Below are 14,885 nucleotides of genomic sequence, written 5' to 3'. Positions count from 1 at the left end.
GTGTAAAGGAAAGAATGAATGGGGCCATGTATCGAGATATTTTGAGGGAAAATCTCCTTCCATCAGCAAGGGCATTGAAGATGAGACGTGGCTGGGTCTTTCAGCATGACAATGATCCCAAACACACAGCCAGAGCAACAAAGGAGTGGATTCGTAGGGAAGCATTTCAAGGTCCTGGAGTGGCCTAGCAAGTCTCCAGATCTCAACCCCATAGAAAATCTGTGGTGGGAGTTGAAAGTCCGTGTTGCCCAACGACAGCCACAAAACATCACTGCTCTAGAGGAGATCTGCATGGAGGAATGGGCCAAAATACCAGCAACAGTGTGTGAAAAGCTAGTGAAGAGTTACAGAAAACGTTTGGCCTCAGTTATTGCCAACAAAGAGTACATGACAAAGTATTGAGATTGAACTTTTAGTATTGACCAAATACTTATTTTCCACCATGATTTGCAAATAAAGCCTTTAAAAATCAAACAATGTGATTTTCTGGGGAGGGGGGGGGGGTTCCACATTCTGTCTCTCATGGTTGAGGTTTACCCATGTTGACATTTACAGGCCTCTTGAATATCTTCAAGCGGGAGAACTTACACAATTAGTGGTTGACTAAATACTTATTTGCCCAATTGTATGTCTGACAATGTACCTGCATTTAGCCAGCACGTGCTATGTGTTGGCGCCTTTTGCCGGCTCTGGCTGTGTGTGAATGTAGCGGGTAACGTACTGCGTCAGAGCGCAGAGTTTGATGACATACATATCTCATAATTAGGGATACAGCGATCGATTATTTTAGTCATTGATTAATCTATCAACTAGTTAATTCGAATAATCAGTATTGGGATTAGGAACACGCCTCTACAGTATCGCGTGGACATCGGGGACAGTGCCTCTTGATTGGCAAACCGGGGTGGTAGTCCCCCTTTTTAAAAAGGGGGACCGGAGGGTGTGTTCCAAATATAGAAGAATCACACTCCTCAGCCTCCCCGGTAAAGTCTATTCAGGGGTGCTGGAGAGGAGGGTCCGTCGGGAAGTCGAATCTCGGAATCAGGAGGAGCAGTGTGGTTTTCGTCCCGGCCGTGGAACAGTGGACCAGCTCTACACCCTCAGCAGGGTCCTCGAGGGTGCATGGGAGTTCGCCCAACCAGTCTACATATGTTTTGTGGATTTGGAGAAGGCGTTCGACCGTGTGCCTAGGGGAATCCTGTGGAGGGTGCTCCGGGAGTATGGGGAACCGAGCCCCTTGGTAAGGGCTGTTCGGTCCCTGTACGACCGGTGTCAGAGTCTGGTCCGCATTGCCGGCAGTAAGTCGAATTCGTTCCCAGTGAGGATTGGACTCCGCCAAGGCTGCCCTTTGTCACCGATTCTGTTCATAATTTTTATGGACAGAATTTCTAGGCGCAGCCAAAGCGTTGAGGGTTTCCGGTTTGGTGACCTCAGCATTGCATCTCTGCTTTTTGCAGATGATGTGGTGCTGTTGGCTTCATCAAGCCATGACCTCCAACTCTTACTGGGAAGGTTCGCAGCCGAGTGTGAAGCGGTTGGGATGAAGATCAGCACCTCCAAATCCGAGACCATGGTCCTCAGCCGGAAAAGGGTGGCATGCCCTCTCCGGGTCGGGGATGAGATCCTGCCCCAAGTGGAGGAGTTCAAGTATCTTGGGGTCTTGTTCACGAGTGAGGGTGGGAGGGAGCGGGAGATTGACAGGCGGATCAGTGCAGCGTCTGCAGTGATGCGGACTCTGCACCGGTCCGTTATGGTGAAGAAGGAGCTGAGCCAAAAGGCGAAGCTCTCGATTTACCAGTCAATCTACGTTCCTACCCTCACCTATGGTCACGAGCTGTGGGTCGTGACCGAAAGAACAAGATCCCGGATACAAGCGGCCGAAATGAGTTTCCTCCGCAGGGTGTCCGGGCTCTCCCTTACGAGATAGGGTGAGAAGCTCGGTCATCCGGGAGGGGCTTGGTGTCGAGCCGCTACTCCTCCGCGTTGAGAGGAGCCAGTTGAGGTGGCTTGGGCATCTGGTTCGGATGCCTCCTGGACGCCTCCCTGGAGAGGTGTTCCGGGCATGTCCCACCGGCAGGAGGCCCCGGGGTCGACCCAGGACATGCTGGAGACACTATGTCACTCGGCTGGCCTGGGAACTCCTTGGAATCCCGCCGGAGGAGCTGGCTGAAGTGGCTGGGGAGAGGGAAGTCTGGGCTTCCCTGCTAAAGCTGCTGCCCCCGCGACCCGACCCCGGACTAAGCGGAAGATAATGGATGGATGGATGGATGGATAAGGAACATTATTGCATTGCAGAATAAATTTTAGGAGATGTAAAACAAAGGCTTGCTAAGATTACCCTTTCAAAAGAGCGTTAAATGTGAATACAAAATAAAATTCCAGAGTGTTTCTTCAAATTATGCAGAATTGCACTTTCATTTAAAAATTAAATACCTGAGTCTTGCCTCAAATGGTATAAAGAAAATAAATAAATGAAGATCTATCTAGGTAAAACAAAAACACAATTGGATAACTTGCATCGCAAAAATCTGGTAGCTCAAATGCTATAAAAGGCTAAGGTTTTTTTTTTTGTTTTTTTTATTTTTAACAATGCTCTTAATGAATTGTTTAAACATATAATCCCACAAAAACTGCTATTTATACCTCTAAATTGTGAATGCATTAAAAAAAACTTTTTCTCAAACAAAAACTTACCTTATGTTGGTCTTAACAGGGAGAAGCTGTGTTCAGCCACATGTTAGATGAGTTATATCACAGGTGTCAAACCGATTCCAGGAAGGGCCAAGTGGGTGCTGGATTTTGTTCCAACCGATACCGTGCAGAGAGTTTAACCAATGAACTTCCTTCTGAAACAAGCAGCACCTGAGAAAGTTTAACTGATTACACATGTAAAAGATCTGATTGGTGAGAAGGTGTCCTCTTCATTGGTTGGAAAGCAAACCTGCACTCACTTGGCCCTTTCTGGAATCGGTTTGACACCTGTGAGTTATATCCACTGTTGCCACTAGAGGGCACGTTATCCACCCAAATACAGTGCATTGCAAAAGTATTCGGCCCCCTTGAATCTTGCAACCTTTCGCCACATTTCAGGCTTCAAACATAAAGATATGAAATTTAATTTTTTTGTCAAGAATCAACAACAAGTGGGACACAATCGTGAAGTGGAACAACATGTATTGGATAATTTAAACTTTTTTAACAAATAAAAAACTGAAAAGTGGGGCGTGCAATATTATTCGGCCCCTTTACTTTCAGTGCAGCAAACTCACACCAGAAGTTCAGTGAGGATCTCTAAATGATCCAATGTTGTCCTAAATGACCGATGAGGATAAATAGAATCCACCTGTGTGTAATCAAGTCTCCGTATAAATGCACCTGCTCTGTGATAGTCTCAGGGTTCTGTTTAAAGTGCAGAGAGCATTATGAAAACCAAGGAACACACCAGGCAGTTCCGAGATACTGTTATGGAGAAGTTTAAAGCCGGATTTGGATACAAATAGATTTCCCAAGCTTTAAACATCTCAAGGAGCACTGTGCAAGCCATCATATTGAAATGGAAGGAGCATCAGACCACTGCAAATCTACCAAGACCCGGCCGTCCTTCCAAACTTTCTTCTCAAACAAGGAGAAAACTGATCAGAGATGCAGCCAAGAGGCCCATGATCACTCTGGATGAACTGCAGAGATCTACAGCTGAGGTGGGAGAGTCTGTCCATAGGACAACAATCAGTCGTACACTGCACAAATCTGGCCTTTATGGAAGAGTGGCAAGAAAAAAGCCATTTCTCAAAGATATCCATAAAAAGTCTCGTTTAAAGTTTGCCACAAGCCACCTGGGAGACACACCAAACATGTGGAAGAAGGTGCTCTGGTCAGATGAAACCAAAATTGAACTTTTTGGCCACAATGCAAAACGATATGTTTGGCATAAAAGCAACACAGCTCATCACCCTGAACACACCATCCCCACTGTCAAACATGGTGGTGGCAGCATCATGGTTTGGGCCTGCTTTTCTTCAGCAGGGACAGGGAAGATGGTTAAAATTGACGGGAAGATGGATGCAGCCAAATACAGGAACATTCTGGAAGAAAACCTGTTGGTATCTGCACAAGACCTGAGACTGGGATGGAGATTTATCTTCCAACAGGACAATGATCCAAAACATAAAGCCAAATCTACAATGGAATGGTTCAAAAATAAACGTATCCAGGTGTTAGAATGGCCAAGTCAAAGTCCAGACCTGAATCCAATGGAGAATCTGTGGAAAGAGCTGAAGACTGCTGTTCACAAACACTCTCCATCCAACCTCACTGAGCTCGAGCTGTTTTGCAAGGAAGAATGGGCAAGAATGTCAGTCTCTCGATGTACAAAACTGATAGAAACATACCCCAAGCGACTTGCAGCTGTAATTGGAGCAAAAGGTATTGGAACAAAGTATTAACGCAAGGGGGCCGAATAATATTGCACGCCCCACTTTTCAGTTTTTTATTTGTTAAAAAAGTTTAAATTATCCAATAAATTTTGTTCCACTTCACGATTGTGTCCCACTTGTTGTTGATTCTTGACAAAAAATTAAAATTTTATATCTTTATGTTTGAAGCCTGAAATGTGGCGAAAGGTTGCAAGGTTCAAGGGGGCCGAATACTTTTGCAAGGCACTGTAAATAAAACTACATGCAAACACTTTGAAAACGAACCATTTTATCGCCACTCGAATTAAACGAATCCTCGAAAAAGCAAATTTGGACTATTTCAGCACTACTTGTAACTACACTACATTTCCTAATTTTTCTTCTCTGAGTCTAAGTAACAACATCTTTGCTTAATGTAAAGCGTCAATAGTCCGGAGTGTCCATTGTCATATTTTATGTTTCATAATAAGCATGCAATTTTGATGGGAGACAGGTAGGCCAGTACCAGCATTGTTTTGCTACAAAGCCACAATGTTAGAAACTGTCCTTGCCCAAAATCTATCAAGGAATTCCGATTCTAAATATCTATATAAAATATGTTCGATAAAATGTTAAATGAAATAAATGGGGGAACACCCTACACTGGGAGCTGTTGGTGGCTGACTACAGAGGGATCCCCAAGTACCTCCCTTGGTGTTCTTCATTCTCACGCTTTTAGTTGCTTCAGCTACGTCAAAATATGTCTTAAATTAAGATGAAACAATAACCTTTCTTTGAGAGACGTTTTAAGATGCGATGGAAAGGCATACATCCATAATCCATCAAAATGTTTCAAATGAAGTTAAATGCTAACTTCGAGAGACTTCAGAAATGAGCCAATAATTTAAGAGCCACAAATAGCCAATCGCATGGTGCGAATAGAAGATGGATTTTGTGATATTGATAACTAGAGGTGGGCCTCTCATGATTCGATAGCGATTATGATTCAGAGGCAACGATGCAATTATAAATCGATTATTAATGCACGACTCTACGATTATTAATGCACGACTCTAAGCCCCCCCCCCCCCCCCCCCCTTAGCTGCTGTCAATGTTTCTCACATTAGTTACAAAAATAGTACAAAAATCCTCTTGGGCTTAAATATAATAATAATAATAATAATAATAATACATTTCATTTGTAGAGCGCTTTTACCAATGCTCAAAGACGCTTTACAGTTGGAACAAAAAAAGCAAACAACGAGAACAGAACAAAACAAAACAAAATAATTATAAGTTAAAGCTAGTTTAAAAAGGTGAGTTTTTAACAGTTTTTCTGAATGTGGGAAGGTCTGGGATGGGATGACGCACCTCAGCTCTATTGCTTTCAACATTCTTCGAAATCTCCTATTTTCAAGAGGAAGATTTTCTAGTTGAATCCAAAATAATTCCACATGTCTGGTTGTAAATTTTTGGGAGCAGGTCTGATCTCACGGAGAAGTTGGATGGTTAGGTCAGCCATGCTTGTTGCTGTTTTGTATCTAGGAAGAATGAGTTGTGGATGTTTACTCTTGGTCCATTCCCCATAGCGTCCACGCTGACTATGTTTTAGTTCTGCTTTACTTGGCATATTTAAATAATTGAAATTTGGATTTTTGCGAATCGTTCTCGAATCTTCCATGACCAAATCGCGAAAAATCTAACAATCAGAAATTTCACACACCTTTATTGATAAGCACTGATTTTGGGGGGAAAAACTAGCCCAAGTTTACATACATATCCTGTGAGTCCTCTGACAAATGCTGTTCGTTTGTTTGTTTGTTGTGGGTGCATTTCAGGTTCTATCATGGTAGATGGCCACGAGCTTCACGAGGAGGACCTGAGACTGATGTACACATTTGGTCAGAGTTCTAATGCAGCTGCTCAATACGAAGCCCACTCTGACTCACAGGTGAGCGGTTGGCATGAATTCTCACATCAGTAGAGAATAAAACATTTCTACCGTAAGTATATACTTAGTGCTGCAGGATTAACCACTGATGATTGGCTTCTACTTCTTCATTTGTCCCAGAGGTCTTTCAAATTTGGATAATCTTCTACACCTTCAATCCTGAATACCCACTATTTGACAGTGTTGCAGCCTATTGCAGCATCCACATAAACCTTTTCCAGTCTTTTGAAATTGTTACTGCTGGCTCTTCTTCCAAAAATAGGAATTCAGTCACAACGTTTTCCCTTTGGCAAACAACCAAATTATGGTGCCATTTCCAAAATGGCTGACAGGAAGTGAATACATGAAAACATTGTTTTTTTTAAATAAACAGTTTCTTTATAGGAATATTTTAACTGGACCGTTAAAATTTTTGAAAAATTAGTGTAAATGAGTTAAACAACTGAACAGGACTTACATATAAATCCATATACGCATACATGTGTGAAGGTAACATCAAGGAAATGAATAATGCATGCACCTACCAGTATGCCGATCCTTAGTATATGATGTGATTTTGCCATTGCCTTAACATGACACTGTTACATAAATTGGAGACAGTTTGACATTACTTACACAGTAGTTGTATGTATGCCTGCTGCACACATGAGATTGTGTGGAGTGGGGAGCAAATGATAGTGTAGCTGCACTGACAGCCTTCTTTATAAACGCGATGCAGGGCAATCATCTCTCAGCTAAGTGGAGACCAGCTCCTCTGACTTTCCAACCGGCCATCACTAATCATTGCTCCACCGAGCATACACTTAGTGCAGGGCTGCACCTTAATACCAGTTTACCGAGCTGGCTTTTTAATTCGCCTCCATTCTCACTCTCTCTCACTGCCTCTCAGTCTCCCATCTGTCCAACCCGCTCTTGGCTACGTGTTGCTTGCTTGCGTATGTCTCCCCCCAACAGCAGAATATACTGTTTCTCAATACAGTTGTTGTAACAAGAGAAATAACAATTAGGACTTGCTTTGCCACATGAATGTCCCATTTAGACCACTGTCCAACTCGTGTAATTCTTTTTTTTTTTTTGTTATGTATCCTTACTCCTTCATGAGGGTACTCATTGAACTCATTGGCTGCCATTGACGGTGCTAGGGAATGAACATTTGTTTGGATTGGACATCTAGTGCCGTCAATGGCACTGAAAGACGAGCATTCACTGCCTGTCTGGACACCCAAGTCTTGATGAGGCTAAGATTATTAAATTACCATTGTAAATTTACAAATTTACAAAAACAATTGTAGTGCTGTAGTTATTGAAGTTTTAAGTAATCAATTAATCTATCAAGTACTTAGTTCTAATAATGGAGTAATGGGATTAGGAACATTTATTACATTGCAGAATACATTTTAGGAGATGTAAAACAAACACTTGCTAAGATTGCACTTTCAAAAGAGCATTAAATGCGAATACAAAATAACATTCCTTAGTTTTTTCAAACGATGCAGAATTGCACTTACATTTCACAAGAGAATAAATGCATTAAACATTTTTTTATCCTTGAGTTTGGCCTCAAACTGTATAAAAGAAATTAATAAATGAGGAGCAAAGTACAACAAAACTATTGGCTAACTTGCGTAACAAATGTCCGCTAGCTTAAATGCTATAATTTCTAACTGTTTTTTTTTTACACTGCTCTTTACACTGCTCTTAACAAATCATTCAAACACACATTCCCATAAAAAAACTGCTAAATGTACTTTAATTTACGGAATTACGAATGCATAAACAATTAAAAAAAAACTTACAACCTTATCTTGGTCTTAACAGGGAGCAGCTGGATCCAGCCATGTTAGATGAGTTGTCATATTCACTATTGCCACTAGAGGGCAGTGCATCCAAATCAATAAAACAATGCAAACAGTTTCAAAACAAACCATTACAACTCCACTAAAGAAATCCTTGAAGCAGCAAAATTTGATTCGAAGCTTTTTTCTAATCGAATTCGTCGAGTTAATCGATTGATCGATGCAGCACTAGTCAATTGCACTATTAAGAGTTAATATATTCAGTAATTATTTGGGCTATACACTGTTTTAATATTGAGCCGTTATCGTATCTTGAATGTCTTTAACTCCTAAAATCCAGATAATCTGTTTAACATATTGCTAAAAAGCTATGGCTAGAAAATTCAATGCAATTTTAATCCGTGGAGGTGCAATCTTGTGTGTTATTTTTTAAATTACTTTGCAAGACCTTATTGTCACATTGTTAGAAAAATGTTAGTGTTTACTTAAACTGTCTTTAAATTAACTTAATTTGAAGTCTGGAGGCTGATTTTTGACTGTGAATGCAGAAAAATGTGGATGTGGTCCGCTTAACACTAATTGGTATTTGTCTTTGCTCTTGGGTGTGCTGTAGGTGCTGGTATTGTTGGACGTTTCCCCAGACCAGTCCATGTTGGATGAAGGAGTGGCCAGAGAAGTCATCAACCGTGTTCAGAAACTACGCAAGAAGGTGGGGGGCGCATCTTATTCTGGGCAGCTAAACTCAAAACACAACAAATCATGACACATGAAACTCTCCTCATGAATGTTTCCATTTGTATGTAAAATGACTGTCAAATGGAACATTGTTAAATTACTTGATTTGCCCAAGGAAAAGTGTTGTTAAAAGGCCTGCCAAATTTGAATTTAGACAGATTTGTGAACCATATTTGACAAATGACCTATAAATGTAAAAGTTTTAGAACTTAAGGCGAAAAATATGAACAAAAAACAAATGTGTTTTTTAGGCAAGGCAAGGCAATTTTATTTATATAGCACAATTCAACACAAGGCAATTCAAAGTGCTTTACATCACATGAAGATCATAAAAATCACATTTAAATCAACACAACGTAGAAACGAAGACAAAAGATCGCATTTAATCACAGAAAATAAATAAATAAAATAAAAATAAAACAAAATCTACTACTACTAATAATAATTGAAATCAGCAATGGAGATAAAAACAAGAGGAATAGAAAGCAGGTAGATTGAAATATATAGACAGTTATAGATATGCAGTGCTAAACAAAAGCGTTTTTAGCCCTGATTTAAAAGAGCTAACAGTTTGAGCATACTTCAGACGTTCGGGTAACTTGTTCCAGAGGTGAGGAGCATAATAACTAAATGCTGCCTCACCCTGCTTGGTTCTTGTTCTTGGAACTTGCAGAAGACCGGTTCCAGACGACCTTAGGGGTCTAGATGTCTCATAGGACTCTAACAAGTCAAGCATGTATTTTGGTCCAAGGCCATTAAGTGTTTTGTAGACGAGCAGTAGTATTTTATAGTCTATCCTTTGACTTACTGGAAGCCAGTGTAGCGATTTCAAAACTGGTGTAATGTGGTCCAGCTTCCTTGTATTTGTGAGGACTCTGGCTGCAGCATTCTGTACCAGCTGCAACTTCCTGACTGATTTTTTATCAAGACCTGTAAATATACCGTTGCAATAGTCCAATCTGCTGAAAATGAATGCATGCATAAGTTTTTCCATGTCTTGTTGAGTCAGAAGCCCCTTAATTCTGGTTATATTTTTTAGGTGGTAATAAGCGGATTTAGTGACGGACTTTAAATGGCTATCAAATTTTAGGTCTGAGTCAATGATTACGCCAAGGTTTCTGACTTGATTTGTAGCTGTAAGTGACATTGTGCTAAGTCGGCTGCTTATCTTTGACCTTTCCTTTTTTGGCCCAAAAATGATCACCTCTGTCTTCTGCACATTTAACTGGAGAAAATTCTGGCACATCCATTCATTGATTTGATGAATGCATTTGCTCAGGGTGACTAAGGGACTATAATCATGTGGGGACACAGAAATGTACAGTTGTGTGTCATCTGCATAGGCGTGATAGGAGATGTCATACTGTTCCATTATCTGAGCTAACGGAAGCATATAGATGTTAAATAAGAGTGGTCCAAGAATTGACCCTTGAGGGACTCCACACGTGAATTTGGTTCGTTCTGACTGATGGTTTCCTATTGACACAAAGAAATCCCTATCATGTAAATAGGATGTGAACCACTGAAGAATAGTGTCAGTAAGCCCTACCCACTGTTCCAATCTGCTGAGTAGTATGTTGTGATCAACCGTGTCAAATGCGGCGCTGAGATCCAATAGTAGCAGAACAGATGATTTGCCTGCATCGGTATTCCGACGAATATCATTTAGGACTTTGATAAGCACAGTCTCGGTGCTGTGTTGTGGTCGAAATCCACAATTATTTTAGGGCTGCAACTAAATATTATTTTTATAATTGATTCATCGGACAACTAATTAAATGATCAATCGGATAAATAGCACTTTTTTCAATTACCTTCACTATTAAACTTGAAGTTTAAAAGTTTTTAAAATTTTAGGCAAGTTGTAAGTAACAATGAAGACAAAATGGATGTCTATTTCCTTAAAAAAATATTTTATCACAGCTTCCTGATTTAACTGCACCGTAGTCATCAACTGTACTGTTTTAAGTACATAAAACATGTTAAGTTGTTAGTATAAATCATGAAAATAATTTCTCAGTACACAAATAAGACTGAAGTCCTGTTCATTCAAAAAAAAAAATGCTGTTGATTGACATTTTTTGTAGGCAAATAAATTGTCAGTGACTCATTTATTTTCTTTAAACAAACCAAACAACAAAATAAAATGAGGAAGCAGACTGTAATGTTTTCTTTATCAAACAGTTGTTTGTAAATACTAGTATAATCCAAAACCAATTTCAAAGCACACTCTCTTGTTTGACAATTTAGTTTGAATGGGAATTTGTGTTGAAAGCTGTTAAGTGAACGTGTTTATATGTGTGGTTTCTTTGTAAAAAGAAATGAGACAACTTTACTATGTAATAATAACTTAAGTGCTAATTTGCTTCTCAAAAACACGATACAAGCAGACACTTAAGAAACTAATTAGCATAATCGCTAACTAGCTTTGCGCTCCGTGCTAAGTAGTAACAGCACATCAACAAAGAGTACAAACAATACAATTGGCTTCATTTACTCGCCTCTGACGGTGGCACACTGGATGGAACAACACAAAAGACAGTCTAAAGGCCCAAGTACACTGCATGCGTGATCGTTGCGTTTCCGGTCCGACTCCGGTAAAAAATAGCGCCGGAGCCAATCCGTTCCCATTATATCCTATTGTTCAACGTATACCGGCCGCGTCAGTGCTCTGGCTTGACTGCGAACCACCTCCGGCGTGCCGCATGCCCGCCGGATGGTATAGGCTATTTTCTATTTTTGCCGGACACGCATCCGGCAAAATGGGCGGAGCTGGGCCTGGACATAACAACCCAGGTGCCTAATCACGGTTTAAACACGAGCGAAGATGGATGATGAGCGCTTCATCATGGAGGTGGAAACCCACAAAATCATTTATGATGCAGCAGATCCTTTCTATAAGGACAATATAAAAAAGGAAGCTGCAAGGTGTCCTATTATGTGTGTTTTTCTGTCCTGATCTCATCATGATGCAGTCATGTCTGTCTCTTAATTCCAGATTAACTAAAATATCAATATGCAAAGAAAATATTTGCTCTCTCTCTGCTTCTCTGATGAGTATAGACTCCGTGTGTTTTTCGTTGTTTTAAATGGCACATTATCGCGCGCGATCACGCGAGAGCTCACGGGGGGGACGAGGTTGGCGGACCGCAGCCATGCAGCAGCCGGTATGATTTGCCTGTTTTTGATGGACTGCGTGGCACGCAGGCAACACTGAACCGGACCGGAACCGCAAAGATCACACATGCAGTGTACTTGGGCCTTAACTCTCGACACTTCGTAATATTATTGACTGAGCAACCCAACAGCAGCAGCAGTGAACTCTTGTTTCTTGCTCTAATCACTGGCACGCACACAGCCTCGCATTACACACAAACAAGGACCCAAACGGGACTGCTCATAGCTAATGGCAAAAATTGATTATCAAATTAATTGGTAACTAATTGATTAATCAATTTAATCGATTAGTTATTGCAGGCGTAGTGTTTTTTATGTTTTTGTCTTTATTGTTGTCCTATATTGTTGGTCTTTATAGCAATATCTTGCAAGGCGAAAAAGTGTGGGCCCCCATCATTGAAGATTTTAAATTTGCTGTGTTCATACTCAAGACCATAGACATTTATACATTTCAATTTGTAAGTCAGGCCGTTTGCTGTATGTCACCATAATGTGAAATAGGAGCAACAGGCTGAAATTCAACTGGAGGTTGTCACGCTTCCAATTTATATTATAATTATTATAAATATTATAATTTATATTCCAATTTATATAATGGATATCCAAATTTTACCATGATGTGGCTTTCAGCTGCTACAGTAGCGCCCACAAAGCTTGCCAGAAGCTTCATCAGACTTATCAAAAACTCTGTGGATTTTATAGATGAATGGAACTCCATCTGATGCTATAATGTGCTACAAAAGAACGATTTTAGGAGGATGGATGTCCACTGTTTGCTGCTACAAGATGACGCAAAGCTAGTGCTGATTAGCCATTTTCAATCAGCACTCAGTGGACTTTATTGTCCAGTAAGGATCTGTCTGATGCATGTTCTCATTACAGAAGAACAGTTGAAGGCTAGCCCTGGGTGTTTTGACTGTATGATTTAAAAAGGACTGTTTGCCACAGTGTGCTACAACAACGTTTCACTAATACAACAAAGGCATAATTTAGATAGAATATGTTATGGTAATTACAAAATTAAACCAATTTTGAAATTTCAACCTGCCATTTTCAATTCAGCATTAATTAGTTTTTCTTCGACCCTTGTGATGTCCCACTTCCTTTGCCATCCTACTATTTATCTTTTTTAATGTATTTTTATTATTATTATTATTATTTTTTTTACATTTTTACGATTGGTTATTATTATATTTATATATATTTATTGTTATTATACTTTTATTGTTTTATTTATTTTTATTATATACCTATTTTTAACGGTCTCATGCTAATTTGCGAAATCTTTCCATTGCAGCGTCACAGTCAGACGTTTCTGCTCCATAAGGCGAGATTAATGGTGTCTTAATTACGCTCTGGCCCCTTTCAGATTCAAGCGCTGGAGCTTTGAAGTGCAACTGGGGAGTAAAGACGGATTAGCCGGCAGCCTCTTGTTTTCTCAAGAAACAAACAAGTTTTTTCCGTCCGTAGTAATGGTGGTGCTACAGGCTGGATCCCGGCCAGGCCGCATTCCAACTCTTATTTCAAACCCCCCACCCCACAAGATCTGTGAGGAATTTTCCACCCTGGGGATAGGAATTAATTTAAACAACGTTGGCGCTTACTTTTGCTCAGTTTTATGCGCGTGGGTGTTTTTGTTTGTGTGCTTGTGGCAGGAGGTCAACCCATTCTTTATCGGGATTTACACGTAACTGGAGTTCTCTCTGTTTTTATCAATACACACACACACTCAGAGTGGGAGCCCCATCAGCAAAGGGTCACTACCTTGGCTTGCCAGCAATAGCCTATAAACCTTCCTTCATTGATTGAGTGCTCCACTGTATCTCACTAACTTTATTCCTCTGCCCTTGAGCTGTATGTTGCAGTTGCAGTGCATGTGTAGAGCAGTCATGAAAGTGCATCTGTCCACACATGCAGCACGCAGCGGTACCAATTAGGATCAAATCAATGCTTAAGATAGTGTTAAGATTAGCAGACGCTGCTAGTGTTATTATTTTGTCTTTATTTATTGCCTTTCTTTTTCATCCATCCCGTTCTAATCCCAGTTTCTTTCATGTCATCCTCCTGTGATGTTAATCCCGTCCTCTCTTCCTTGCTACAGGTATCCATTCATTAGAGATTTCCCTTTCCAGAAAACCGTCATTATACATAACATTTTCCACAGTATATCAAAAACAAAATAGGTGAACCTCTATGGGTTTATTTGTGTACATAATTATGTACTCGTTGTCTCGCAGGGCCATTTGGTACCGTCGGATGAAATCACAGTGTATTACCGCTGTCAGCCAGACGGGGAGTACTTGGGCTCAGTTATCCAGGCTCACACGGACTTCATTTTGGCGACGACAAAGGCGCCTCTTCTTCCATACCCTGTCCCTAAGCGTGCCACCATCATCATCGAAGAAAAGACACAGGTACGAGTTCTAAAGCATCAATCGAGTTGACAGTTAGAGCTCATGTGCAATGCTAATGAAGACATAAGCTATAGACAATGGATGGATAGATGTTTGAAATGGTCAAATGTCAAGAGTTGGCTCAGACTGAAAGAGTCAAGATGAAGAAGTTCAGAGATGCAAACCGTTTGTTTCTGGACATGCTTTTTGTGGGCTCTTCCCTTGTGTTCTGCTGTTGCACCTGGGGCTAAAATGTTTCAGTGCAGGGTTGTTTTTGGCTGCTCTTTTAAATTTTGTTTTGGTCTTAGTCTTTTGAACAAAAATACTTATTAGTTTTAGTGAGTTATTTTAGTCATTTGAAAATGTGTTAGTTTTAGTCGACGAAATTTTATACAAATTTTGTCTTGTTTTTGTCAACAGTTACTCAAAATGTTTTCATCTG

General features: G+C 40.4%; 1 protein-coding gene across 1 annotated transcript in view; it reads left to right on the top strand.

Annotated features, from left to right (window-relative positions):
* iars1 (isoleucyl-tRNA synthetase 1) overlaps positions 1-14,885 on the top strand; it is a 127,559-nt gene that overhangs the window by 99,762 nt on the left and 12,912 nt on the right. Inside the window, exons 27-29 of the mRNA XM_057845252.1 lie at positions 6,230-6,342; positions 8,752-8,847; positions 14,288-14,464. Coding sequence (XP_057701235.1) covers positions 6,230-6,342; positions 8,752-8,847; positions 14,288-14,464 — 386 coding nt within the window. The remainder of the gene's footprint in view (positions 1-6,229; positions 6,343-8,751; positions 8,848-14,287; positions 14,465-14,885) is intronic.

This window comes from Corythoichthys intestinalis, chromosome 9, assembly GCF_030265065.1.
Source record: "Corythoichthys intestinalis isolate RoL2023-P3 chromosome 9, ASM3026506v1, whole genome shotgun sequence".
In the NCBI taxonomy this organism is placed as follows: Eukaryota; Metazoa; Chordata; class Actinopteri; order Syngnathiformes; family Syngnathidae; genus Corythoichthys; species Corythoichthys intestinalis.
This window is presented reverse-complemented; position numbering and strand designations above follow the sequence as displayed.